The sequence below is a fragment of the Peromyscus maniculatus genome, chromosome 4 (genome assembly GCF_049852395.1).
Source record: "Peromyscus maniculatus bairdii isolate BWxNUB_F1_BW_parent chromosome 4, HU_Pman_BW_mat_3.1, whole genome shotgun sequence".
Lineage (NCBI taxonomy): Eukaryota > Metazoa > Chordata > Mammalia > Rodentia > Cricetidae > Peromyscus > Peromyscus maniculatus.
Window position 1 is genome coordinate 11098357 of NC_134855.1, and position 25717 is coordinate 11124073.

General features: G+C 52.9%; 1 protein-coding gene across 6 annotated transcripts in view; it reads left to right on the top strand.

Annotated features, from left to right (window-relative positions):
• Positions 1-25717, top strand: part of Ntng2 (netrin G2) — a 62580-nt gene that overhangs the window by 4017 nt on the left and 32846 nt on the right. For 3 of the 6 annotated variants that reach the window (XM_076569093.1, XM_006983374.4, XM_016001909.3), the window contains exons 2-4: positions 92-224; positions 461-1156; positions 22960-23603. In XM_076569093.1, the coding sequence (XP_076425208.1) occupies positions 944-1156; positions 22960-23603 (857 nt within the window). In that variant the 5' untranslated portion in view covers positions 92-224; positions 461-943. Of the gene's footprint in view, positions 1-91; positions 1157-22959; positions 23604-25717 lie in introns of all 6 variants that reach the window. The other 3 variants (XM_076569092.1, XM_076569095.1, XM_076569094.1) reach the window with 2 other exon arrangements.

Genomic DNA, 25717 nt, shown 5'->3' on the forward strand with positions numbered 1-25717 from the left:
CTCGCTAATACAACCTTTTTTTTTTTTTTTGCTAGAGAGCTTTTGTTCTTCTATGTCTCTAACCCACCCACCCCCTTCTAATTTGTTGCAGGTGTTGCTGCTAATGAACACAGTCTCTCTTCTCCCTTCACAATGAAAGCCAAGCCAGAGCCCAGGTACCTGGATGGAGTGAGAGCTGAAGTCTCAGGAATTTCCCAATGAGTGGCCAATGGCTACTAGCCAAGGTCAGCCAGCCCCCATTCGAGCCTGTCCCCACCAGAGCAGAGGCAAATGGCCTCTCCGGTTAACACCTCGGTGGCTTTTTTATTGTCTAGTCTAGCCACACAATTGTTGTCAGTTGCAGCCCATACGAAAAGAAATCTCTTTTATTGGCCTGAGATGCCAAGTCCAGTCCCAAAGAGGGGACTCATTTCCAGCTAACATGTACACCTCCTGATTTTATTTTATCTTCGCCATGCAGGCTGGAGGGCTGTTATGCAGTCGTGTTGAGCACATCACACATTAAGGGCTCTTTAAAGGCCTGGATTGATTGGAAGGACAAAAATTAAAAGCAATCTGATCCAGCCCCATGCCGGATCCCTTCGGATTTCCTCCTTATCCCATTTCCATCCACTGTCACAATTTGAGAGCCTGCCCGATTTGATCAGCTTCACCTCCAGGGGAGGTTGTAATGCCAAGGTTAGGAGGACGCCAACTTACAGGCAACTTTTTGATCTGCTCATCAGCAGCCTGAGAAACGCTGGCTCCGGATTTTCCATATCGGCCATTTGGAGAACACAAGCTCCCACCATTGGCAAGCCTGCAGTACTCAAGTCCATGGTACATCCCAGCCACCGTTGCCTGGTAGATGTGGTATTTCCATGCTGAAGCCCCGAGTCCCCCCTGACCCCACCACCACCTCTCCGGTGCCCCTTTGGGCCCCACCCATTCTGACTGCGCAGCCATGCTGCACCTGCTGGCCCTCTTCCTGCACTGCCTTCCGATGGCCTCTGGGGACTATGACATCTGCAAATCCTGGGTGACCACAGATGAAGGCCCCACCTGGGAGTTCTATGCTTGCCAGCCCAAAGTGATGCGCCTGAAGGATTATGTCAAGGTGAAAGTGGAGCCCTCAGGCATCACGTGCGGAGACCCCCCTGAAAGGTTCTGCTCCCATGTAAGTCAGCCTACTGCTTCTATATTACTGAATTGAGGGGGGGGGGGGGGACGGTGCGCTGAGAAAGACCTCGGGGTGGCTGACTGGAACCAGAGGGCACGAATACAAGACCAGCTCCAAATCCCACCATGGAAAGGTGCCAAAACGGAGCTCCCCTGAGTACCCTGGGGGCTGAGTGACATTTTGTGGGTGGAAGCAGTCTTGGCCAGCTGACCCTGGGATGTTTTCTTGCCAGGAATTTCACAGTAGTCATAGTTCCTGTCTCAAAGCCAGCCCCTCCTCCTTTACAGGAAGTCAGCATTCAGACCAGTGAGCTGGGTACTGTTTGCAAGGTTACACTTCCACCTGCTTGGGTTCACCCCTCTAGTGGTGCACCCTCCCGGCCTGCCCAGTCCAGTGGGGTGCATAGCATCATGATCCAGCTCGCGCCAAGCACCAACCAGGCATTTTGCAGAGGACGGTTTCTGGGGGGGCTTGGAAGGAATTCATGAGACAGGGGCGGAAGATCAGGCTGGATGAATGCAGCCAGCACCGCAGCCAGCGCTGTCCCCTAGTCAAGAGGCAGGTGCTCAGGCCTTGTCACCCGAGCCTAGTTAGAGAAGAAGGTGCCTTGAAGCTAGCGGGAGCCCCAGTGTTCAGGCAATGTTAAGGGTTCTGGTAATAGCAGAGTTTGACGAGAACTCAGGAATTTGGGGTTGAGAGCCCAAGGCCTGCTATTCTGTGGGGTTTTCCCTGGGCTCCACCAGGCTGATTCTACCTTGGACAAAGTCAGAAGGTTTGAATGGCAGTCTCACCAGGGTCAGACCAGGGTCTCTCCGGGTTTCTGCTCTGTCAGCTGAAGAATGGGTGTGTTAATAAAGTACGCCGAGGGTGATTGTAAGAGGTCAACATGGATACATGTTGTTCAAAATCAGACTGGACACGGAGACGGGGTCCCGGGTGTTTGCTCATTCTGGTCCTCGAGATAGAGAAACCGAGAGAGCGAGGTTGAAGGCCCTTGGCCAAGGTCACAGCACAAAGTGGGGAAGCTGCTGAGTTAAGCTGAACCTGCAGCACACAGCAGGCCAGTCCCTGGCGGAGGCTGGGCAGAGCAGTCAGGGGAGCCGGCAAGAGGGGGTTCAGTGTCCCCCTGCAGGTGGCCGGTGCCTCTGAGTGTCCTTGGGGAAAGCTGGGTTTATTGCACAGTCAACCTGGTGTCCCCAGCCCAGGCTCCTGAAAATGTCTATGTCCCTTGGGGCAGCATCAGTCACAGTGCAGAGCAGCGAGCCCAAGAAGGTAGATTCCCACTTGTCAATGGTGATAAGGCTGTCACTGTGGGTGGTGGCTGGGTCTGGGCCAGCTTGGAGAAGGGAAGGGAGGGAGGGAGGAGACAGCTCAGGGCTGAGAGCCAAGACTGGCTTGTGTGTGGACATTGTTGAGCACCAAAAGACCATGCTGGCCCAAGACAGGCAAGGGCCCGGGCCCTGAAAGTCAGGGCCGAGGCCATAGTGAATCCCACTCGGAGTCCACATCTCAGCTCCTGTGGGAACTGCTCCAACCACACATTTCCCAGGCAGAGTCTCAACATGATTTTGTCTTTTAAAATATTAATCATTGCCAGGATTGGGGGCAATTCGTGGAACCAGCTTCTACTCAAGGGTGTAGGAGCTACAGAGGACCACCAGAGGCAAGTCTGGGACCCTGTCCTATCTGGTGAACCAGGTCTTGATGTTGGTTGAGGTCTGGGGTCTGGATGGGTGAGAAAGTCCAGGAGGAACCCCAATGTGGCTCCAGCCTCTTAGCACTTGTCTCATGGACATAAATGTCCCATGATAGGAATGTGCAGCTTTGCCTTTGATTACAGATGTGAGCTCAAAGAGAATGGAACGCCACCGGGGCAGGTGGAGGGCAGCCCTCAGAAGGTGCTGACTTCTGCAGGGAGGTGGGCATCACACCCAGTCTGAATGAGAACCCCAATACCGCTTTTTACTGAGGCCCTTCCTGGGCATGTCCAGGGCAGGCTGCAGGCATGTGTCGTTGAACCATGTTGAGGGCACCCCGAGGTAAACCCCAGTCTAATCCCCTTTTAAGGATTAGAAAGATTGCCTAAGTCCTGCCAAGGTCAAGAAGCTCGGCCGGCGAGGCAGAAACTCATTTGTGGCCAGAGCACATGCTCACCCATCAGGGTGCCTGGCTTCCCTCTCTGAGCATGCTGACCTCGCTGAGCCTGGGTTTCTTCCCGTTTCAATAAAAAACGATAATGTAGGTGTGTCGCTGGCAGTGAGACAGCTGGGCCAGGCGCGTGCGAGCATGTGGGAGTGCTTCGGTGTGCAATGGCCATAATTATCTGACGTCAACCATTGTTATTACTCCCTCGGTGGCTTCCTGGGTTTCTCTGCTTCCCTGGAGTATATTGCTTCATTCCAGCCTTGACCACATCACAGTCTGCATTTCTTGTCTACAGGCAGCAGGTGGTAGATGAATGCCCAGGGACTTTAAACGCCCTCAGTCAAAGCAGATGTGGCGAACTAGCCACCAGAGGGCAGCCAGACCACCCAGTGCCCTCTTAGTCTTCTAAGCCAGGACCAGCTCATCCCGGCTTCTCTGGCAACCCTGCTGCTAACAGGTGTGGGCCTACCTGAACCAGCACCCAAACAACCAGGACGTGAACCTGGAGCACCCCGGGGGGACAAGAGGGGACAAAGGACAGTTGCCCTTCTCAGTCCCAGGGTGCAGCCCCTGCTTTCCCAGGTTCCTGTCCTTCAGCAAGGCCACCAGAGAACTGAATTGTAAATTCCAGCCTGGTGAGGAAGGGCAGGGGGATAAAAGACAAGATAAATGAATAAATAAAAACCTATTGGCTCTAAACGCATGAGGAAAATGAATAGGGATGAGCTTTCCGCAGAGGGCAAAATTTCAATGAGAGCTGCGGGTCAGAGGCAGGCCTGGCGGGGGAGAGCGGAGGGAGGGGGAGCCAGCAGAAAAGGGCTTCTCAGCTTTTCACAGGGGGGCAGCTACAGCTCCTTGGACCCTTCTGCGTGAGGCAAGCACCCTGGAGCCCGGCTGGGCCAGTGTCTGGTGCCTCCTACCTGCAGCCTTCGCTCCTTTCTCTGCTGAGGGGGGGACAGAACCTTAGGACACCACGGGGCGAAGGAGGAGAGACTGAGTCGGCCCAGCCTTCTTGCAGCCTCATTACCAGAGTGTGGTCCCTGGCCCCCAGCCTCAGCCTGCCTGAAATGCAGACTTCTGGGCCCTGCCCCAGACCTGCTAAGCTAGACTGTAGGACATGATGACACAGGCAGGTTCTATAGTGGGGAAGCTTATTGTGAGTGCTCAGGAGGCCTGCGGTTTCCTTGAGATCTCTACAGCTCTGAGTGTTGATCACCGCCCGGGAAAGAGAAGAGAGCAAGAGGGACCTGCGGGTCCTGAGGGAAAGGTATAGGATCAGGCACTGAGATTGCTCAGGTTGAACCCTTGAAAAGCAGGGTGGACCTTGCAAGGCTGGAGTCTAGGCTTTGCTCTGTGTGAGACTCGGTGGCTGCTTCCTGACAGTGGCAGAGACCTGTTTTGGTGAGAATCACATCTTGGCATTACTCCTCTGGGCTTGATGATCTGGAATAAGCCATTCAAATTCTCTACACTGGGCTGTGGATGTGGCTCACTGCTGGAGTGCATAGCACACACAAAGCCTAAGGCTCAGTCACTAGAGCTGTACAGACCAGGTGTGGTGGTACTCGGTAGATGGAGGCAGGAGGATCAGAAGTTCAAGGTCATTATTAACCGGGTAGAAAGTTCAAGGCCAGCCTGAGCTACATGAGACCCTGTCTCGATAAAGGGGGTTGGAGTAGGAATTGAGTGGGGCTGGAGGGATGGCTAAGCATTTAAGAGCACTGGCTGTGTCTGCAAAGCACCTACGTCGTGGCTGACAAGCATCTGTAACCCTAGTTCCGGGAGCTCTGGCACTCTTTTCCGGCCTCCATGGACATTGCACACGTGTGGTACCCAGACACACATGCTGACAAAATACCCATACACATAAAATACAAAGATTTTTGACTTAAAAAAAAAAGCTGGGTTTGGTGGCTCATGCTTTTAATCCCATCACTAAGAAGACAGAGTAAGTGGACATCTGTGAGTTCAAGGCCAGGCTGGTCTCTACGGTGAATTCCAGATTAGCCAGTATTATAAAGTGAGACCCTGTCTCAAAAAAAAAAAAAAAAAAAAAGAAAGAAAGAAAGAAAGAAAAGAAAAGAAAGAAAAGAAACATTCTCTAAGCCTCAGTTTCTCCATCTAAGAGTTTGCCTTACCCACTTCATCACCTTCCTGAAGAAAGAAGCAAGCTGGAATGAGATTTGACCATTAGCCTGTAGCTAGTCTCCATCATGTATGCCGACATGTATGAACATCGAATGTGTCTGATGGGTCTCCAGAGAGATGACAGTTTGTAGTCCTATGCTGTGTGACCTTCAGCAGGGGATGCAACCTTCTGTCCTCAGGTTGGGGCTAGCAGGAGACCACACTCGGGACGCTGTCACCAGTGCAGTGCCCGACAGTGTTCGGTTCACAGGGCTCTGTGGAGAGCGTCTCCCTCTTGCCTTAGTGCCTAAGAGTCATTTGATGGACAAATGGACGCATGGCTAGAGGGATGCCGTGGTCCAGGAAGGCTTCTCGGAGGAAAAGGGATGAAGGCTGAGCCTTGAGGAAGATCTGGGCCTCTGATCAGGACCCGGGGCAGCTGGAAGCTCCCACTTTTCCATCTCCCCGTGGCTGTGGGATCAGCCTCGAGTGGAAGGCAAGGGTTTGCCCACCTCACCTGTCTGTCACAGTGTCTTCGAGTTGCCAGCACTAGCCTTCAGCTGCAGCCACAGGCTCTCTGGGATGAGAATAGACCCCAGGAGGTCATCTTGTTGCACAGAGGTCTCCTGCTGGTGCGGGACAGGAGATGTTGGAGCTATGCTGCCACCAAATGCCAGGCCCATGGGGGTCACTGGTGCTTCTGACGTTTCTGGGAGGAAGCAGTTGGGTTCAGACACCCTGAGGAGAGCAACAGCAGCTGCAAAGTAGTGAGTATACAAAAGGACCCAGTAGAGATATCTCCCCAGAGTGCCAAAGACTTGGAAAGCCTGGGCCTACTGCCCTGCTAGGCTCAGCTTCCTTTCTGTCCATGTCCCAATTTTATTTCTATCTCCTTATTTTTTGAGACAGCGTCCCATGGAGCCATAGCTGGCCTTGAACTTACTATGTAGCTGAGGATGAACTTGAACTTCTGATCCTCCTGCCTCCACCTCACAAGTGCTGGGATTACAGGCGTGAGCCACCCACATCTAGTTTATGGCATGCTGGGGATCGAACCCCGAGCTTTGTGCCTGCTAAGTGAGCACTCTACTAACTCAACCACGTCCCCAGCCCCTACCCTAGTTTTTAAGGATTTCCTTTTGGGTATTATGGCTTTCGGTGAGGCAGGCAATTGGTGGACAGACAGACAGACAGACAAACAGACCTGCAGGTTCTCCTATGCTGGCTTTGACAATGATCCTCTTTTGGGCTGTGGAACTTGGGATAAGTCCTTGTGACCCCAAGCTCTTGCTTTCTCATCTGGAAATGGGGGTGATGCTTTCAAGCCTCCAAGGACATTTCTAGTGATGAGGTGAGACAGGGCATGAGAAGCTGACATCAAAGGAATGCCCAGCGAAAGGGAGTGTTTCCCTTCTGGAATCAGCTCGAAGACAAATGGAATACACATAAAGAGACAGTGGACAAAAGATGCCCCCACAGTCAACGTGCATGACAAGGTTATGGGCAGGAGTCAGAGATAGAAAGTCTAGAAGGTTGCAGAGACCCACAGAGGACGGTGGAGAGGCGCACGCTCCCTGCTACTGTGCCTTGGTGCAGCCTGTGAGCAGGGAGCCACACCACGTGCTCACCTCTGCACTCTCTGGCTAGTCTCTCCTAAGTGCCTTTTAGGTGGGATGTTGGTTGACTCTGGGGGAGGCTCAGTGGGTGGAATGCCGTGTTTCTCTCCAGACCCTCACATGCTCACATGTTCCCCTCTGTTCCTCTCCTCCAATCAGCCAAGACTGTTCCCACCCAGGTGCTGGTGTATAGTCCATACTAAGTAAACATATTTGACAAAAATCCCTCCAAACTTAAGAGCAATCAGAAATTGCCTAAGGCCAGGGGGACCCCACTGTCTAGAAGCACACTGCAACGGTGCCAGCCACTCAGGGCAAAGTGACTGGCGGTGGCGGTAGCTGCCATCCCTCGGGCCCTGTTCACAAGACTCACCTCATCCCTAGCTAGGTTCCTGGTGGAGTCCCAGTCCAGGACACTCCCCTCTAGTCCTCCGTCTATCTGTCCACACGCTGGATTTTACTCATTTGGTGACACACGGTAGGAGACATGGGACACGCCTGGAGGTCACCTGTGCCAGCTGCGGGCTGGAGCTGCTCCTGTATGGTCAGCAGGGTTAATGAGCTCACTTCCTGGCTCTCACAAACTGCCACCTCTGTCACCAGAGGTGCCTCTCAGAGCTGGATCTTGAAGACCCCAGGAGACAGAGATCTCACACTAAGCCCTGTAGCATGGTTCTCCTGTAGCAGAACCATGAAGGTGTAAGGTCGGGCTGAGGCAGGATAGGGTGGTGTGGGGACATAAATGATCACTGAAGTCTGCACCTTTGATGTCCTTGAAGTAGGATTCTGGGAATGCACCCTTCTTTTGCAGTATACTGGCCCATCTCCCCAGGCACCATACATACTGTGGCTACTGCCACAAGACTGTCACACAGATGAGGACAGGGATGGTTAGAGGGGCGAAGACACTTGAGTTACACAGCCCAAACCAGGATCCTCCTCAGAGTCTTGCCACTGTGTCCCCAAGTCTTCTTCTATAGCACAGGTCTGAATGGCTGCTGTGGCAGGGGCAGCTGCAGAGAAACCTGGCTGGTCTGGTAGAAAGGGGTTGAAGTTGAACTCCCAGGTGGATAACCAGATCTAAACCCTGGCAGGGCTGTGTGTGTGTGTGTGTGTGTGTGTGTGTGTGTGTCGGCCCCTCCTGCAAAGATGATCCAGTGTAGTTTGTCTTAAGTCTCAGGGGACCCTTCAGACCTCCTCAGTCCCCATTCCATCTCCCTCCTGCTGCCAAGCCATTTGTCCACTTGACTAGAAGCACCGCCCAGGGAAATAAGTGGAAATGAACCAAGACCCTGGACATCCCCTCCACCACGGCTGGCCGGTGTCTGCACAAAGGTGAAGAGGAGGCTGGGAGAGGCAGCTCCTGGGGAAGCTGATGTTTCTTAGAGAGTGCCCGGCCTCTGGGGGATCAAGAGGTGGTTGGTGGCGGGAGGGGGAGTCAGTGGTGCTGGGGGGACAAAGAGCACCCCAGTCCAGAACCTTTACCAACAATCGTGTGGCAGATACTACACTTAGCCGGCTCCTTGGGACAGGTCTGCCCTCTGCAATAGCTGGGCAGCCTTTCCACGGTCCCCAAAAGAGGAAGGACAAATGAGGGGCTCTGAGTGGGGACCTCCTTGTCCCCTGCACTCCTGACTTCCTCCATTTACTTACTGGTAGAGAGAAGAGCAGCATCTACCCAGACACTGGGGATGACCTGAAGGGGACCAAAGGCAGAAACCAACTCCTGTCTTAGCACAAGGCCCATGGGCAGAGGCTCCTGACTTACAGGGGCCCCCAAACCCTCTGAGAGCCTATAGTGCTTCCCGGAATAGGACCTGGGCAGGTGTGCATTCGTGTGTACACATACAAACACAAGGTTGCAAACCCTGTGGGCACTTCCTAGACAGCCCCGACTCCAACTGTGGACCCTGGTGGCCAATGGTACAACTCCAGAGGGTCCTGCTTACAGGGGCCTTTAACGTCAGAGAAGTCAGGGTGTGTCTTCTTGCCATCTAAAGGTCTTGATTCCACAGCCTCCGTCAACGGCCACATTTACTGAATGCCTCGTGTATACTAAGCAGTTAACATAGACTAGTTCTGAATCCACACAGAACACATGGTAGAATTATATTAAAACCCTGCTTTAAATGTGAGGCATCTCAGAGTCAGAGAGGTTTAACCTCTTGTCCAAGCTCACACAGCTTCTAGCATGCTGGGCTGCCCAGTCCTTAGTGTCTACAGGGCTGTTGGGAGTCTCTCTGCATATCTCAGAAGGAGAGGGAAATGGAAGGAGCTATCATCTGTGCGTGTTCACGCATGCATGCTGGATGAGGAGGGCCCCCTCAGCCCTGGAGGAAGGAGCCTGAGGAGGAGTGATGCTGTTTTCCCACCCACTCCTCTTTGAGCTGAGATGGAGCCTGCTAATCCACTTACTTGATAACTCACTTGCTCTACGTCTATTTGGAAGCATGCGATCTCCCACGCACCAGCTCCATCGAAGGCGGGGTGGCTTTGCTTATTCCTCTAAACCTGGAATCTGATCTGTCTTTTCTGAGGATGGAGTGGTGAAACTGTACCCGCCAGTGGACAGTAATGGACCTAAAAATAGAGGGCATAAGGAGCGCTGGGCGAGAAAGGGTGCTCTAGGCCTGCCTGTCTAACACTGGACAATCCTGTCTGCCTGCTCATCTGCTCGCCCAGTGCTTGGATCCTCTCGGCCTAGGGAGAGGTATGAGAATGAGGAGGGTGGGGAGACAGACTGTCCCCTTGATGCCACTGCCCACATCCAGGTGGGAAGCCATCCCACCATCCCAGGTCTGGAGGCAGTGACCTTGCCCTTGGCACTCTGGAACTTCATAAAAAGTCCTACACTGTTCACGGCCCAGGAGGAACCAGAGTGTGAAAAATGAGAGGCTGGGGAGCACTCCCTAAGTCTGGGAGTCAGAATCCAACCCCCAAAGCCAGCATGGACAGGGGTGCCGGCAGCTCAGACAGGATGAAGGCCTTTGAGAACCAAGGGAGATGTGTGGGGGGTTGCTGCTCTGGTCTCTGAATTGAAGAAATCCAGATGCCCAAGGCTGGAAGGATACAGGGCAGCCTCGGGGAGGACTTCCATCCATCAGTGGTTCTCAAAGTTGCCCGCATACAGCTCACTTGTAGAACTCTTACAAACCTGGACAGGGGTTCACCCAGTGTTGCATGGCTGGGCATGTGTGAACAGAGGGATTGTGACAAGCTCTCTGGGAGGGTGAGGAGACAGACTGTCCCCTCAGACATAGTGCACTGAGGAACCCCAGTGAGCAGAGGGTCTGGAGCCATGAGGAGGGCTGCCTCCTGGCCCTTGCCTGCTCTTGTTCTGGTCACTGCTACCCATATATCACATATAGAGTGAGAAGATCACTCCAAGGGTAAGGAGATGAGGAGCAAAGAAGAAGAACACATACGCTCTCACCCACCCCACAGTGGAGCTGCTTCTCCCTTTAGGACCCGGGGATACCCACATCCACTGCACAGACCTCTGGGGCTTGCCTTCCCTTTGGCCTTATCTCCCATGAGCCCCAGCTAGCTCCAAGACCAGCATACACAGCAACTCATCATTCCCTGCAGCGCTGTGCACACCCATCACAGCTCAGCTCTTTGTCTGGTCCTCCACCTCAGGCATCCTCTGTCCCAGCCATATCTCCTGCAGGACTTGGTGCTAGTATCATACATGAGATCAAATCATAGGCAATTTCCCTGGGTGCCTCTACTAGGGATCCACATGCCCGAGTTAGCAAAAGTGTGAAGTTGAGCAAGCATCTGGCCTCTGTAAAATGAGAGTGGTAGCCGATGACCTGACGGTCCAGGTCTGACCAACCGTGCCAGCCTCTCAACCCCGCAGCACGCCTGAGTCATCAGTGTAAGGCTTTCTTTGATGGGTGTATTAGTTGCTTTTTTTTTTTTTTTTCTGTAACAGAAGAAACGTATTTGGGATCACAGCTTGAGGGTACAATCCATCATGGTTGGGGAGTCACGGTGGCCGAAGTGTGAGATAGTTGCTCATAGTCAGGAGCAGAGAGATGAATGCCGATCTCAGGACATTTGCTCACTCTTCAACTGGGACCAACGCTCATGGGGTGGTGGATGAAGAGCACGGAGCTCCCTTCTTAGTTAAACCTCTCTGGAAACATAGGCATGCTCAGAGGTGTATCTCTTAGTGATTTCAAATCCTTCCAAGGTGATGATGAAGATGAACTCTCACAGCTGGTTAGCTGATTGGTTGGTTGATTAGTTGGCTAATTGATTCATTGGTTAGCTGGTTGATTGATTAATTGATTTTTCTGGCTAGCTAAGAAATTTCTGATTAGTTGGTCGGTTAGTTGGTTAATTGGTTTGTTGTTTGGCTCATTGATTAGTTGGCTAGTTGGTTGGTTAGTTAGCTAGTCAGTTGTGCCACTCTTATGACTTTATTCTGGCTACTGAGAACCCAGAAAGGGGACCCACTGAAGGGTCTCTCACTCCGCACCCCTGAGGACGTTGCTTGTGCCTTTCCTGTCTTCCCAGTGCACCCTGAGGTCACACAGACTTGCTGTTAACCACAGATGGCATTCTGTGTGCACAAATAGGCAGCTGGGACAGAGCCAGGGAGGTGTCCTCAGGGAGGGGTGCTTACTCAGACACCTGCCACTGGGTGGAGCCTTCAGATAGAGGAGCCCCAACCTGAGAAAGGAAGGGGGCGTGTCAGCTGGTGAGATGGCTCAGTCAGCAAAGAACTTGCCAAGAATCACGAGGACTTGAGTTTGATCCCCAGAACTCCCTCACAAAGCTGTGCACTTGTAATCCAAGAGCCTGTGATCCTGGCTGTGGGGAGGCAGAGGTGGATGGATCCCTGAGGCTCACTGACCAGACACAGGGCTCACTGGCCAGATACAGGGCTCACTGGCCAGATACAGGGCTCACTGGCCAGACACAGGGCTCACTGGCCAGATACAGGGCTCACTGGCCAGCTCTCCTATACTGTTTAGCAAACCCAAGACCAATGAGAGATGGTCCCTAACAAAAAGTGGAAAGTGCCTGAAGAATGACATCCAAGGTTGACCTCTAACCTATACAAGCACACACACACACACACACACACACACACACACACACACACACACACGCACACGCACACGCACACACACACATCATACACACACACATGCACACACACATGCACACACACACATACACACACACATGTATACACACACATGCACACACACACATGCACACACACACACACACAGAGACCACCACCACCACATCTACACACCCATAAACAAGCACAAGACATACACACCTCCCCCTGTCCCCCAAAAGAAGCCAAGGCTGGCTAGAGAGGCTGGAGAACTGAGAGGGAGTAGCTGTGTTGGGGGAAATGGGCAGGACTAGGGTCCAAGGCTTGGACTTCAGGGACTCCAGGTGCTAAGGCTCAGGAGGCCACAGCACTTGCCTCATCACTTTACACAGGTACCTGGAGTCAGGTTGAGGGTGGGCTGGGGAGAGGAGACCGAGGGGCTGATGGTGTCTCCTGTGCGGACAGGACAGGGCCTGGGACAGAGTTACCGGTTAGTGGGGTTAAGGTCTATTACCCCTCTGGGTACCTTGCCCTTTGGCTAAGTCTGTCTCTGGCCTCAGCAAGCCAGCCGGGGCAGCTGCCACCAGTAGGTGGGATGATCCGGGCTCCAGGGATATGTGGAGGGGCCGCCGCGCCATGATGCACTCACCCCACCCTGCGCTGGAATCCTCGCAGCCTGCCTTTTTCCCTCGTGATGAAATATTCATGTCAGCAGAGTAGGACCTCTCTGGGAAGGCTGCCTGTGTCTAGCTTACGCCTTGCACAAGCTTTTAAAGAACAGGACGCTTTTCCTACCCTCTAAGCATTTTCTAAGTCTCCAATCAATAATGCACTTTACCAGTGGCTTCCTCCTCTCCAAGCCCTACCCCCACCCACCCCTTCCTCTCTCTTCCTTTCTTCCTCCCACCCCTCCTTTCCTTTCATTTGCTTGTTAAAGAAATTAAGGGAAAATGTTGAATCATTCAGGTGGTGAGAGCAGCCCCTGATGGGGAGTGAGGTGAGTGGGGAGTGTGAGCTCAGAGATGGGGTGTGCAGACGCCACAGGTGGGGGACGGCGGGACAAAAACACCGGAAAGCTGGAGGGAAGCCTTTGAGCCTGCTGAGCTCCTGATGAAGAAGGAGGCAGGCTTGGACCTGGGCTTGTATCAGCTGGCAGAGAGATTGCCTAAGATGCACAAGACCCCAGGTTCGATGCCCTGCATTGCATGACCTGGGAGTGCTGACACACACCTGTCATTCCAGTCCTCAGAGGTAGAGACCAGAGGATCAGAAACCAAAGGTTGGCCTCAGCTACATAGGGCGTCTGGGGCTAGCTGGGATACGAAAAATCCTACCTAAGAAAAAGTGTGGACAGGCAGACTTGGTTTCATGGGGCCTCTGTCTCATCTTCATCTAATGGACTAGAACATGTTGGTGGCCTAATGAGAGAAAATAGGACCCAGAAAGGAGTCTTGGAGCAGGCATTGTAGAGCACGTGCCAAAACAGACAGCTAAAGACTCTAAAAACAGAGCAATCCAGTTGCCTTTTCGTGGTAGTGAGCACCCTGTGTCTAGATGTATGCAAATGTAGAGGAGTCGCCCTCTTCCAAGGCAGGGGCCCACATGTGTCTGCTTGGTAGGTGGGTACGCTGAGGGCTTGGAGCACATTCATTGCGTGTGGGGGCCATAAGGCTGGCTGCCAGGCACGCTTCAGAACTGGGAAAGAGTTCCCCCACCAAACATTCCTGGAAGTCTGGCTGTGGGAAGAATTCACATATGCCCAGGGCAAAGCAGAATGGAGCCTTTTTTTTTTTTTTTTTTTTTTTTTTTAAAGACAATTTCAAGTTCTTGAAGAGATTAACCCTCGTGTAGTCACTGCCTTGGCGAAACTCTCACCCCGACTCCCTGTGGTTGCTCTGTGGATGGAGAAAGCCAGCCATACTGGGGTGTGTCCCTGGAGGCCGTGTGAGTCCGAGCAGGGTCTGGCTTTCCACTTTGAGCCAACAGGCCATCTCCCAGGGGTCTCGGCCACATGCACAACCTGGTATCCCCAGGCCCCCTGAAGGGATGCTAAAGCCAGCATCCCCAAACAGACTGAAGGTCTTGGGGTTGGCATTTCCTCAGCTGCTGCTTGGGCCCACAGCCCACTGGATACAGCTCTCATGACACAGGTGGTGAGGGTCCCAGTGTGGCCATTCAATGTTGTTGCATGAAGCAACCGCTGGAGAGTGTCATACAAGGTGAGGTGCCGTGTGGTCCCTGCTCTCCTGGACTTTACGCTCGCATATAGAAGGTTCTAGGAGGAAGGCAATGGTGGACAGGTTTGAAATGAAAGGCCTTCCTTTAGGTGTCTTCCTCCAAAGCTGCTCTGCATGGTGACACAGCGCAGGACCAAGCAATGTTTTGCTGACTCGGGCTAAAGCCACAACAGGCTTGGGAGGTGGCCTGAGACTCTGGGTCCAAAGTAGACCTCCGTCTAGGACATGATCAGAGTCTGGGTCTCGGAGAAGAGGACAGTTACTGAGGCTCTGGGTGGTACTCTGCTAGGATGAAGGATGGAGGCTCAGGCCCAGGCTGGGCAGCTCATCCTCCTCTGCCTGCATAATTCACAGGGCATGGGAATTATGTCCCGAAGAATAAGTCTCCCTGGACGGCTGCCGCTCTGAGTGGGTTTCTGCTGATTCGTGAGAGTGAGGCAGGTGACCTTGCTGCTGGCTGGGGCAGAGGAAGAAGAGGGGAGTAATCAATGAACCCACAGAACAATACAGAGAGCTAGCTGGAGAGAGGAGCGCAGAGAAGGAGGAGGGAGTTAGGGACGCAGGGCAGCCCGAATTAGGACCAGCAGCAAACACAATCTCCGTTTCCGCCTTGTTAATAATTCATCCCACTGCAACTTTCTTACCAAGAAATAGGAAATCATTCGTTAGGGCGAATTCCCCCAGCACTTGGCTTTCTCCCTGCCACTGGGGGTGGGGAGGCTCTGGCTCTCTTCCCTTCATCCCAAGTGGCCATGGAAAGGAGGAGTGTAAAGAATTTGAGACTTTAGGGTAGCAATGGCACAGTTGGTCTGTTGACTCCTGCTTTATCATTTCCGGAATAGGGAAACTGAGGTATAGATAGATCCAGGCCCGACCCAAGTTATATGTCATTGGTGTTAGGGGCAATGCACCCAAGAAGTCAATGTGGCCAGGACCGATTCTCCCCACGCCCAAGGAGAAGGGAAATGCTGCCTTGATTGCCTTCTGGATTCTCCACCTTCACTTCACCCCTAAGTCCCAAGACTTTGTAAGAATGGAAAGCTGGGGTTGTGTTCCCCTTCATCTCAGCACCCTATACCCTGGGCTACTCCTTGGGGTCTCCTGCCTCCCACCTGGGACACAGAAACCATCTCCAGCCCCCAGTGATGCTGACAGCTCAGCAGCCAAGTTCAAAGAGAATCTGTCAGCTGCTGAACTGTTCAGGGCCTGCCCACACACCCGGGTGGCAGAGACACGGGCTGTCTGCCTCCTGGGGGCGGGTGGCACGGGCTGGGGGTGGCTATGTCCTTTCTCTCTTGAGTAAATGGCAGTTTCCTGACTGGCATTAGAGCTGGGTATTGGGCATTGGAGAATCTGCCCCCTAGGATGCTGAAGGGAAATTGTGCTGCTGGGTTGGGACAGGTGCATACATGATGCCAATTCATTTCCTTCCTGCATCCAGCATCCCTGAGCTCATCTTGTGGTACCCAGACAGGGTCTCATTGTGTAGCCCTGGCTGGTCTGGAATTCCCTATGTAGACCAGGCTGGCCTCCAACTCACAGAGATCCGCCTCCAACTCACAGAGATCCGCCTGCCTCTGCCTCTCGAGTGCTGGAATTAATAGCCTGTGCTCATCATGCCAGGGATCCTCCCTGGGCTTTCATTCATTGAACCAAGATTGTCTGAGTCCTAGAGGGTACCACGGGCTGAAGCTTCAGTGAGGACAGAGACAAACAAGGTTGCTGCTGTCAGGGAATTCACCTGTAAAAGAAGCAGCGTCTTTTCCTCACCCATCCCATTCTCCGGGCTGAGACTCCTATCAAAAAACAAAGATAGGGAGCTGAAGAGCTGGAGAGATGGCTCAGCAGTTAAGAGCACGGGCTGCTCTTCCAGAGGACTTGGGTTCAATTCCCAGCACCATCTGTAACTCTAGTCACAGGGATTCAAAGTCCTCATCTAGCCTCCTCTACACATACTACACAGATATACAGGCAGACAAAACACTTAAACACATAAAATAAATAATATTTTTTTAAAGAGGCTGAAGAGATAGCCCAGGGTTAAGAGCACTTGGCCGATTTCCCAAAGGACCTAGGTTTGATTCCCAGCACCCACACAGCAGCTCATAATCATCGGTAACCCTAATTCTAGGGAATCTGATGTCTTCTGGCTTCCATGGGCACCAGGCATGTATGTGGTACACAGACATATGTAGACAAAACACCCATACACATTAAATAAATACATAAACAATTTAAAAAGAAAGATTGGGGCCGGGTGGTGGTGCACACGCCTTTAATCCCAGCACTGGAGGCAGAGTCAGAAAGATCTCTGTGAGTTCGAGGCCAGCCTGGTCTACAGAGCGAGATCCAGGAAAGGTGCAAAGCTACACAGAGAAACCCTGTCTTGAAGAAAAAGAAAGAAAGAAAGGGAGGGAGGGAGGGGGGAGGGAGGGAGGGAGGGAGGGAGGGAGGGAGGGAGAGAGAGAGAGAGAGAGAGAAAGAAAGAAAGAAAGGGAGGAAGGGAGGAAGGGAGGAAGAGAGAAAGAGAGAAAGAGAGAAAGAGAGAAAGAAAGAAAGAAAGAAAGAAAGAAAGAAAGAAAGAAAGAAAGAAAGAAAGAAAGAAAGAAAGAAAGAAAGAAAGAAAGAAAGAAGGAAGGAAACATTGGAGGACTGGGGGTGTGTCAGTGTTAGAACGTTTGCAAGTGTACAGGGCCCCTGAAATTCATCCCCAGCACCAGGAAGAAAAGAAGGGAAGAAAGAAAGGAGAAAGAAAAACATAGATTAAAGAGAAAAGCATACAGATAGGTTTAGTTTAAGTTTTATGTGACACATGAGCCTTCATAAGGACTAGGACCAGGGTGAATCTGTGTATTCTTTTTTTGGGTGGGGGGCAGCAAAGTTCAAGACAGGGTGTCTCTACACAGCCCTGGCCATCCTGGAACTCACTGTGTAGACCAAGCTGTCCTTGAACTCAAAGAGATCTGCCTGCCTCTGCCTCCTGCATGCTAGGATTAAAGGAGTGCACCGCCACTGCCTGGCTTGAATCTGTGTATTCTTAAAATAATTTGAAGTCCTGGATGGCCAGGACTGTTACACAGTGAAACCCTGTCTCTAAAAGCCAATAATAATCATCATAACTTAAAGTTTTGCTTATCTATTGTTATTATGCATGCAGGCACATGATGTGGAGACATGTGCTCTGTGCTAAGGTCGGAGGATAACTGTGGGTCAGTTCTCTCCTTCTGCCTTTATGGGGGTATCTGGGACTTGAACTCAAGGCTTGTAAGGCAAGTGCCTTCGCCTGCTGAGCTCCTGGTGGTGTTCTGATGCTTGGTGTGAGGGGGACGATGAAAGAGAAAAACTGGGTACGAGGCCTGGTGGGGGCTCACAAACCGGGGGAATCTCACCAAGGACCGGATGCTCAGATTCTTTGCTTGACACCCTGTGTCCTTAGAATTAGGGGGTCCCTTTCCTTCTCCTAACACAGGCCCCTCCTCAGTGAGGGCCTGACAACCTGCTGAAGAGAAGGGCCAGGAGTGACCTTACTGCATAGAAGGTTCTCAAATTCTTTCCACTTGAAATAGTTCGAGGGGGCTGGAGAGATGGCTTAGTGGTTAAGAGCATTCATTTTCAGTTCTTACAGAGGACCCAGGTTCAGTTCCTGGCACCCACAGTGGCAACTCACAACCTCCTGTAACTCCAGCTCCAGGACATCTGATAGCCTCTTCTGGCCTCCATGGGTACTTGAACACATATGTAAGCATGCACACACACACACACACACACACACACACACACACACACACACACAGAGAGAGAGAGAGAGAGAGAGAGAGAGAGAGAGAGAGAGAGAGAGAGAGAGATACATATAACATAAATAAAATAAAATCTTTAAAAATGCATAGTTTTGTAGTGGTATGTGTTGAACGCCAGCAGGTCTGAAGAAGCTGAACACTCACCCAGACTCAGGGAGCCTGCATGTGGCTGAAAAGATTATCTGCTCCTCCTCAGTCCACACAGACTTACCTGTCAAGCCCCCTTGCAAAGCACCGAGTTGGCCCATATCATGGGCAGTGGCTGAGAGTTTGTCCCAACACAGATTTGGATTTCAAGCCCAGTTGGTATGAAGCCATCCATTTCTCTAGCCAAGACCATTCCAAGTCTGATGACCTTTGAGAAAGTCACTTGACTTCTCTGAGCCTCTGTTTCCTCGCCCTGTGTTCTGTGTGGAACCCAGGTGATGTCACCACATGGTAGTGACAGTTTTACTCAGTCCATTCCTGCATGTCAGCTGGAGGGGAGGGAGATGGAGGCGGATGCTGGGAGATGCCGAGAACCCGGGAACTCCGTGACATAGACCACCTGAACACAGGCTGCTTAAGACCCAAGAGGCCTGTGAGGACTTCTGGGCTAGGGGTTTGGAGACTCGCATGGCTGAACTTTCCCAGATGAGGGTTGCTCTGTTGACAGCAGTTCACTTCCTGTCCCAGAATGCTTTTCACCTGGAGCTTGTCCAGTGTGTTTGCCCCCTGGACTCTGACTCTTGCCCTAAAAATAACAGAAAAGCAAAATCCTCAAAGAGACGAAAGTGCTCAAGCCTGGTGCAAAACGGCTTTACCAGCCTGTCTCATGCTTAGAGACTTTGCAAGAGACCTGTCATGCCACCCTACCCCACCCTGGTGCCCTGTGCTGCTGGGCCAGGGTAGCTACACTGCCTACCTTCCAGGTGACTTGCTTGGGGTGTGTGGAGACAGAACAGCTGCAGAGATGCTGAGCTCTGACTCCCCAGCATTCTCCAAGGTCAGTGCCACTGTATCGGGGGAAGCGACAGTGGGCTGGTGTGTACTTCGCGGCCATAACCCCTGCCCCTGCCCCCACTGTCACTGCGCTCCTCTGGACTAGCTGTCACTAAAGCCGTCTGTGTTCAAGGTGGTCTGTGTCCTGGAGTTCGCGGGTTTCCAGCGTCTCCCAGCTCCCCCGCCATCTCCTTCTCTTGTAAGATGGCTGGGATACCCCCCACTCCAGTGGACATGCAGGAGTGGGCTGTGTGAAACTGTCACTACCGAGTGGTGACATCACCTGGCTTTCTCTACACTCTACCTCCCACAACACAGGATAAGGAAATAGAGACCCAGAAAAGTCAGATGGTTTTCTCAAGGTCACAAAGCCTCCAGAGGGTGGAGCTGAGCTGAGCTTAGGGCCAGTTTCCTTAAGGGCCCCATACACTTAAACAACGGGTTCTAACACAGACTTAGTTCTCGGGGGGGGGGGGGGGGGGCTCCTAGAAACTGTATGGGAAATGTATGTATGTATGTGGTGGGTGACTGTGTTGGGGCGCGTGCATTGGGGGGGGGGACGGGGGGGGGGAGGACGGGGACAGATGGACGGACTCCAAGACTTTTTGTGTAGTGTGCATGTTTTTGTGCACATATGAGTGGAGGCCAGTGGTCAGCCTTAGGTGTCACCTAATAGGAACTATACACCTTGGTATGAGACAAGGTGACTCATTGGCCTGGAGCTTGCCGATTAGTCAGGCTGGCCGGCCAATGTGCCTGTGGATGTCTGCCTCTCCTCCACAGTCAGAGCTATAACCACACCACCTCGCCTGGCTCTTTCATGGCTTTTGAGCCTCAAACTTAAGTCCCTTCAGGAAGCGCTTTACTGACTGAACCATGCCTGAGTCCCTAAGCCGCCCCCCCCAGGGGGGGGGCTTTTAAAATCAGGGGTGTGTGACTTGTTTTGTTTTGGGGTGCTAATCAGCAAGTGGGCAGAGAAGCAAGTGCCGTGCCCTGCATCAGCGCTAAGCTTGGGTTCCGTTCCGCAAGGTCAAAGGGTGCCCGAAACGCTCCTAACGTTGGCCGTCCTTGTCAGGCCACTTCATTTGGCTGTTTTCACCAACACTTAATCTGTTCTGTAGTCATGGAAGCTGGAGACCCAGAAGGCTGGCAAAGTCGCTGCTGCCTCCCGCTGTCCTCAGCTGTCCCGCTGGTGGGGGCGGGGCCGGCTGGAACTCCCCTGGAGTTCTCCCTAGTGTGGCATGGAAAGCCAGCCAGGGCCGAGCCAATGCGCTTTCAGAAAGGGGTTGGCCTGGTGCAGCCGGCCACAGCCCGTGCCTCCTTGGTGATGCAGGATGCTGAGATCTTGTGGTGGCTGTGAGGTGGGAGGGAGAGGGGAGACATTGAGAGGACTGTGCCGGCCACGGCTTGGGATTATTTGCTGTGCTCGTGGCTGGCAAAGCCCTCTCTGCAGCCGGCATGAGCCTGGTAAATACACAGGCTGATTCATTAGTGTCTCACCATCTGCTTCCCAGGGGTTGGGGAGGGGGCTGGCAGGCCCGGCAGGTTGGGCAGCATGTATTCTTAATCAGGCTGGAGTCCCCAGACCCTCGCAAAGCCCCTGCATCCATCTTCTCTATGATAGGAGGCCAGGAACAGCTGATGGCTTTGAGGAACGCTGTGTCCCCCACCCCCTAGCCCAAGGACTAGTAGCAGGCTAGGGGTAGGTGAGGCAGGAGGCTGGGAAATGATTCAGGGAAAAGGAAAGGTACGCGATTCACAGCATCTGGGGAGTGTGTGTGTGTGTGTGTGTGTGTGTGTGTGTGTGTGACAGGAATAGCGATATGAGATTGGCAGACATTAATAAAATTACCCAGGGACCAGGTGGCCTGGGGAAGGACATGGCCTTTGGAGGAGGGGAAAAGGCTATGGAAGAGTCCCTGAGAGCACCCTGGAAAACCCGGGGTCAGCAACGCCCACTGAACTGCCGCCCTTCCCACTTGCTTCCATGGATGAGCTTGCTAGGAGCTGACACCTTCACAAAGACATTTACTGCCTCGCAGTTTCAGGATCAAGGTGCTGGAGGCGTGGCTCCTGCGGCCTCCCTCCTTAGGGCACACCTCATCGGTGTCTCACGTCTTTCCTCCAGGTGTGCAGAAGCCTCCGCTGCTTCTGTGTGAGCCCTCCTCATAAGGGACCTTCTCAGAAGGAGAAAGACCACCAGAGGGGCTCCTTCAACTCACTCTTTCATCTTTTTTTTTTTTTCTTTCCAAGACAGGGTTTCTCTGGAATTTGCTCTGTAGTCCAGGCTGGCCTTGAACTCACAGAGTTCTGCCTGCCTCTTTCTCCTGAGTGCTGGGATCAAAGCCAGCCAACTGTCATCTTAAAGACTGTCTCAAAATACAGCTAGCTACCTTTTGGGGTTGCTGAGGGTTAGGCATTAACATATGAATGTGAGGGGACACAGACCAGTCCCAGGTGAGGAACAGGGCAGCAGGAAAAAGGGAGTGGGAGAGCATCCAGCCTGCATCGAGCTGTCCTTCAGGCCCTCATTCACGTGCAAACGTGTGTGTGTGTGTGTGTGTGTGTGTGTGTGTGTGTGTGTGTGTCCGCCAATCCACTTCCCAGCACACAAGCAGGAGCATGCTGCCCTGGGCTCAGGGTGTGCTCCTTCGTGCTACCTGTGGCGGGGAGGTAGGGGTGACCTCATGGTCAGCCAGCCTCCTCCAGCCCAGCAGCCTCTACTTCCTCCTGGTCCCTGGGCTTGGCCTCTGCTTGTCATCGAGCCCATGGAGGTCATTCAGCCCCTTCCCATTCGGGCCAACAGCATGAGACACAGTGAAAGTAACATAAAGCTCCTCCTTGTCATTGTGCTTGTAAGATTGCCAGACCTGAAGGGGGTACCACTGAGGCAGTGTAGGGCAGGAGGAGGAAAGAAGGGGGTGGATCGGGAGGAAAATGGAAAGGAGAGGGGAGGGGGAGAAGGGAAGGATGAGAGAGAAGAGAGAGACAGAGAGAGAGAAGGGGAGGGAGAGGGAGGATTGGTAGGGCTTGGTTTTTCCTCAGAAGTACTTCCAATCCCTCTGAGAAGGCCTGGGTTTATCTTGCCTTCCCTGGGCCTCAGTTTCCCTACTCAGTAAGGTGCTAGGCTGGTGGCAAATTCCCTGTACCCCAAGGTTTCTGGTCCCACTCATCAGCAGGGCTAGGCAGGTAGGGTGGACATTGGCACCACAGGGTGCTTGGGACAGAGCTATTTTGGTCGGTCAGGGCTTTGTGGGTCCCACCTTAGTGAACCCCCTGGGCTAGCTGCGCCCACCGAGCCACACTAGGCGGCCGGGCACCAGCCCAGTACTGTGGAGGATCAAAGCCCGTGGCCAGTGGCTGCCTGCAGTGTTGCTGGCTCGGGTGGCCAGGGATGGTGGTGGCAATGTGTCCACCCCCCTCAGGGGCCTCATGGCTCATTAGAGAGCAAGAGGTTTTTAACTCAGATCCAAGCTACTTTGTCTCTGCACAGACACCTGAAATATTCATCAAAGTGGCTGTGTGGACTGGGGCACTGTGCGGCTGTCAGCGCGGGGTTTGTTGTTTGTTAATTAATAGGTCTGCCATCCAGAGCAGTTATGGGCTTAAAGATCACTGAGTAGAAAGTACAGACTATCTACTGTCTAAGAGCCCCAGCTTTCTGTGCACCCTCACCCCGTTATCTTATCGTCAGGCACCTGCTATCTGCGTGGGACGGGCACTTCCCACTGTCCGCATCGGGGCTAGGCACCAGGCGAGCACTCCACGGGCCCTTCCCAGGGACCCGCACCTACTTCCTGTCTCTCTTCCTCTGCAGGAAAACCCCTACCTGTGCAGTAACGAGTGTGATGCCTCCAACCCCGACCTGGCCCACCCACCCAGGCTTATGTTTGACCGGGAAGACGAGGGACTGGCCACCTACTGGCAAAGCGTCACGTGGAGTCGCTACCCCAGTCCCCTGGAGGCCAACATCACCCTCTCATGGAACAAGAGCGTGGAGCTGACGGATGACGTGGTGATGACTTTCGAGTATGGCCGGCCCACGGTCATGGTCCTGGAGAAGTCCCTGGACAACGGCCGCACCTGGCAGCCCTACCAGTTCTATGCGGAGGACTGCATGGAGGCCTTCGGCATGCCCGCCCGCCGGGCCCGAGACATGTCACCGTCTAGCGCCCACCGGGTGCTCTGCACCGAGGAGTACTCACGCTGGGCGGGGTCCAAGAAGGAGAAGCATGTGCGCTTCGAGGTAAGGGACCGCTTCGCCATCTTTGCCGGCCCTGACCTGCGCAACATGGACAACCTGTACACGAGGCTGGAGAGCGCCAAGGGCCTCAAGGAGTTCTTCACCTTCACCGACCTGCGCATGCGGCTGCTCCGCCCTGCGCTGGGCGGCACGTACGTGCAGCGGGAGAACCTCTACAAGTATTTCTACGCCATCTCCAATATAGAAGTCATCGGCAGGTAAGGCCCAGGGCCACTGGTTTGTCACTCAGGATGTCAGCTGTTTCCTGAGATGTTGTCACGTGGTACCTGGATGTCACCTGTTTCTAGGGATAGCTGGTTTTCAGGGATATTATATGATGTTTGAAATGTCATCTGGTTCTAGAGATGTCACCTGATTCTAGGAATGTTACCTGGTTCCCGGGGATGTCATCTGTTATCTGTGATGTCACCTGGTACCTAGGATGTCACTTGGGTACCTAGAGATCACCTCTTTCTTGGGACGTTAGCCGGTACCTGAATGTGTCCTGACATCTAGATTGGCACCTGATTCCTGGAATGTCTATGCCAACCTGGTACTAGATACAACCTTGTTCTCAGGATGCCACCTGGTTTCAAGGCAGGAAGTCAGCTGCCTCAGATGTCACCTGGTGCTACAACAAAGGACAGCCTGTGCAGTCAAGATACCCAAGCTTTGCCGTGATTAGGGGAGCTTGTGTGGGTGTTGACTGCCCGGGGGTTCTGCACCATGCAGGAAGTTTGCTCATTCAGTGGATAACTGTGCTGGCTTTATGAGAAGTCCTCATTCCCAAGCCACCTGTGGGACGACGGGAAACTTCCCTCTGGACCTTGGGGTGCTTAGATGAGTCAGACATGGCAAAGGCCTCACAGCGGTGCCCAGTGTGCAGTACATGCTTAAAAAAATGTATTAAATCAAATGAATACTGGCCCATGAATGGCACCCAAGGGTGGGAGCCGCTGACAGAGGGCGCTGTGAGGCCTGAAGGTGAGCAGACGTAACAAGGGCAAAGGCAGCCCCTGGGGACCCGGCTGGGGCCTTATCTTGTCTCTCCATTGTGGGCTCTGTGCTGCCGAGAGCGTAGCCCCTGACACGAGGAAAAGCCACTAGCTGCCCATGTGTTGAGCATTGTTCTGCTTTTGGTGGTTTTTCTTTTGCTGCTGTTTTGCTCATATATATATATGAATGTGAAATGTTTATACACTAGGCACTAGAGCTGTGTTGGCCTCTTACATCATCTCTAGCCCTATTACCTACCCCTTGTTCTGCTTTTATAAGATACACAGCATGCCTGTGTGTATTTCCTTATTTGATCAGCATTGGGAGGAAGGGTGTGGAGGGGTGGGGTGGGGAAAGCCTGGAGCCAGTTCCCTCCCTTGCTGGAGTGGGTGGGCGGGGTGGGGCAGGGCAGGGTGAGGTGGGGTGGGGTGAGGGGGGCAGGGCGAGGTGGGGTGCGCCGGGGCTGGCAGCACACACTCTTAATTGCAGAGTGTGTCTACATTTCCTTCATGTTGATGCCCTGTGTGGATTCCGTGGGATGGAGACAGAGGTGACCAGTCAGGAAGCAGAGTCAGGTTCGAAGCTGACAGAGGTTGAAGCAGGTGTGCATTGCAGCCTGTGCTGTGGATTCCTGTGATTTCTAGTTCTTACCCACTTGGGACAGGCATATCAAACTGAAAGATGGCCACTCTCTTCATTTCTTCTCCTCTTGCTGTGATGGCATGCCCTGGAAAGGGACAGGAGAGATGTCTCCACAGTTAAGAACACTCAGTGCTCCTTCACAGGACCCAGGGTTGGTTCCCAGCATCCACACAGTGACTCGCAACCATGGATAACTCCAGTTCCAGGGGATCTGGTGCCCTCTTCTGACCTACATGAACACATACATATATCCAGGCAAAGCATTTATACACAATGAATAAATAAATCTAAAAAAGATTTTAAAATACTCTGACAAAAGCATCTTAAGGAAGAAATGGTTTATTTTGGTTCAAAGAACAACGATCCACCATGGTGGGAAGGTCAAGGCTATAGAGCAGTGGTTCCCAACCTCCCTAATGCTGCAACGCTTTACACAGCTCCTCACGGTGTGGTGACCTGCAACCGTAAAGTTATTTTCGTTGCCATTTCATAACTGTAATTTTGCTAATTATGAATCATAGTGCCAATTCCTGGGTTCCCGGTGGTCTTAGGCGACCCCTGTGAAAGGGTGAGAACCACTGCTGTGTATCATGTCCCCAATCAGGACACAGAGAGTGATGAATGCAGGCTGACTCGTAGCTCCCTTCTCCACTTACACAGTCCAGGATCCCTGGCAAGTTGTCACTCATAGTCT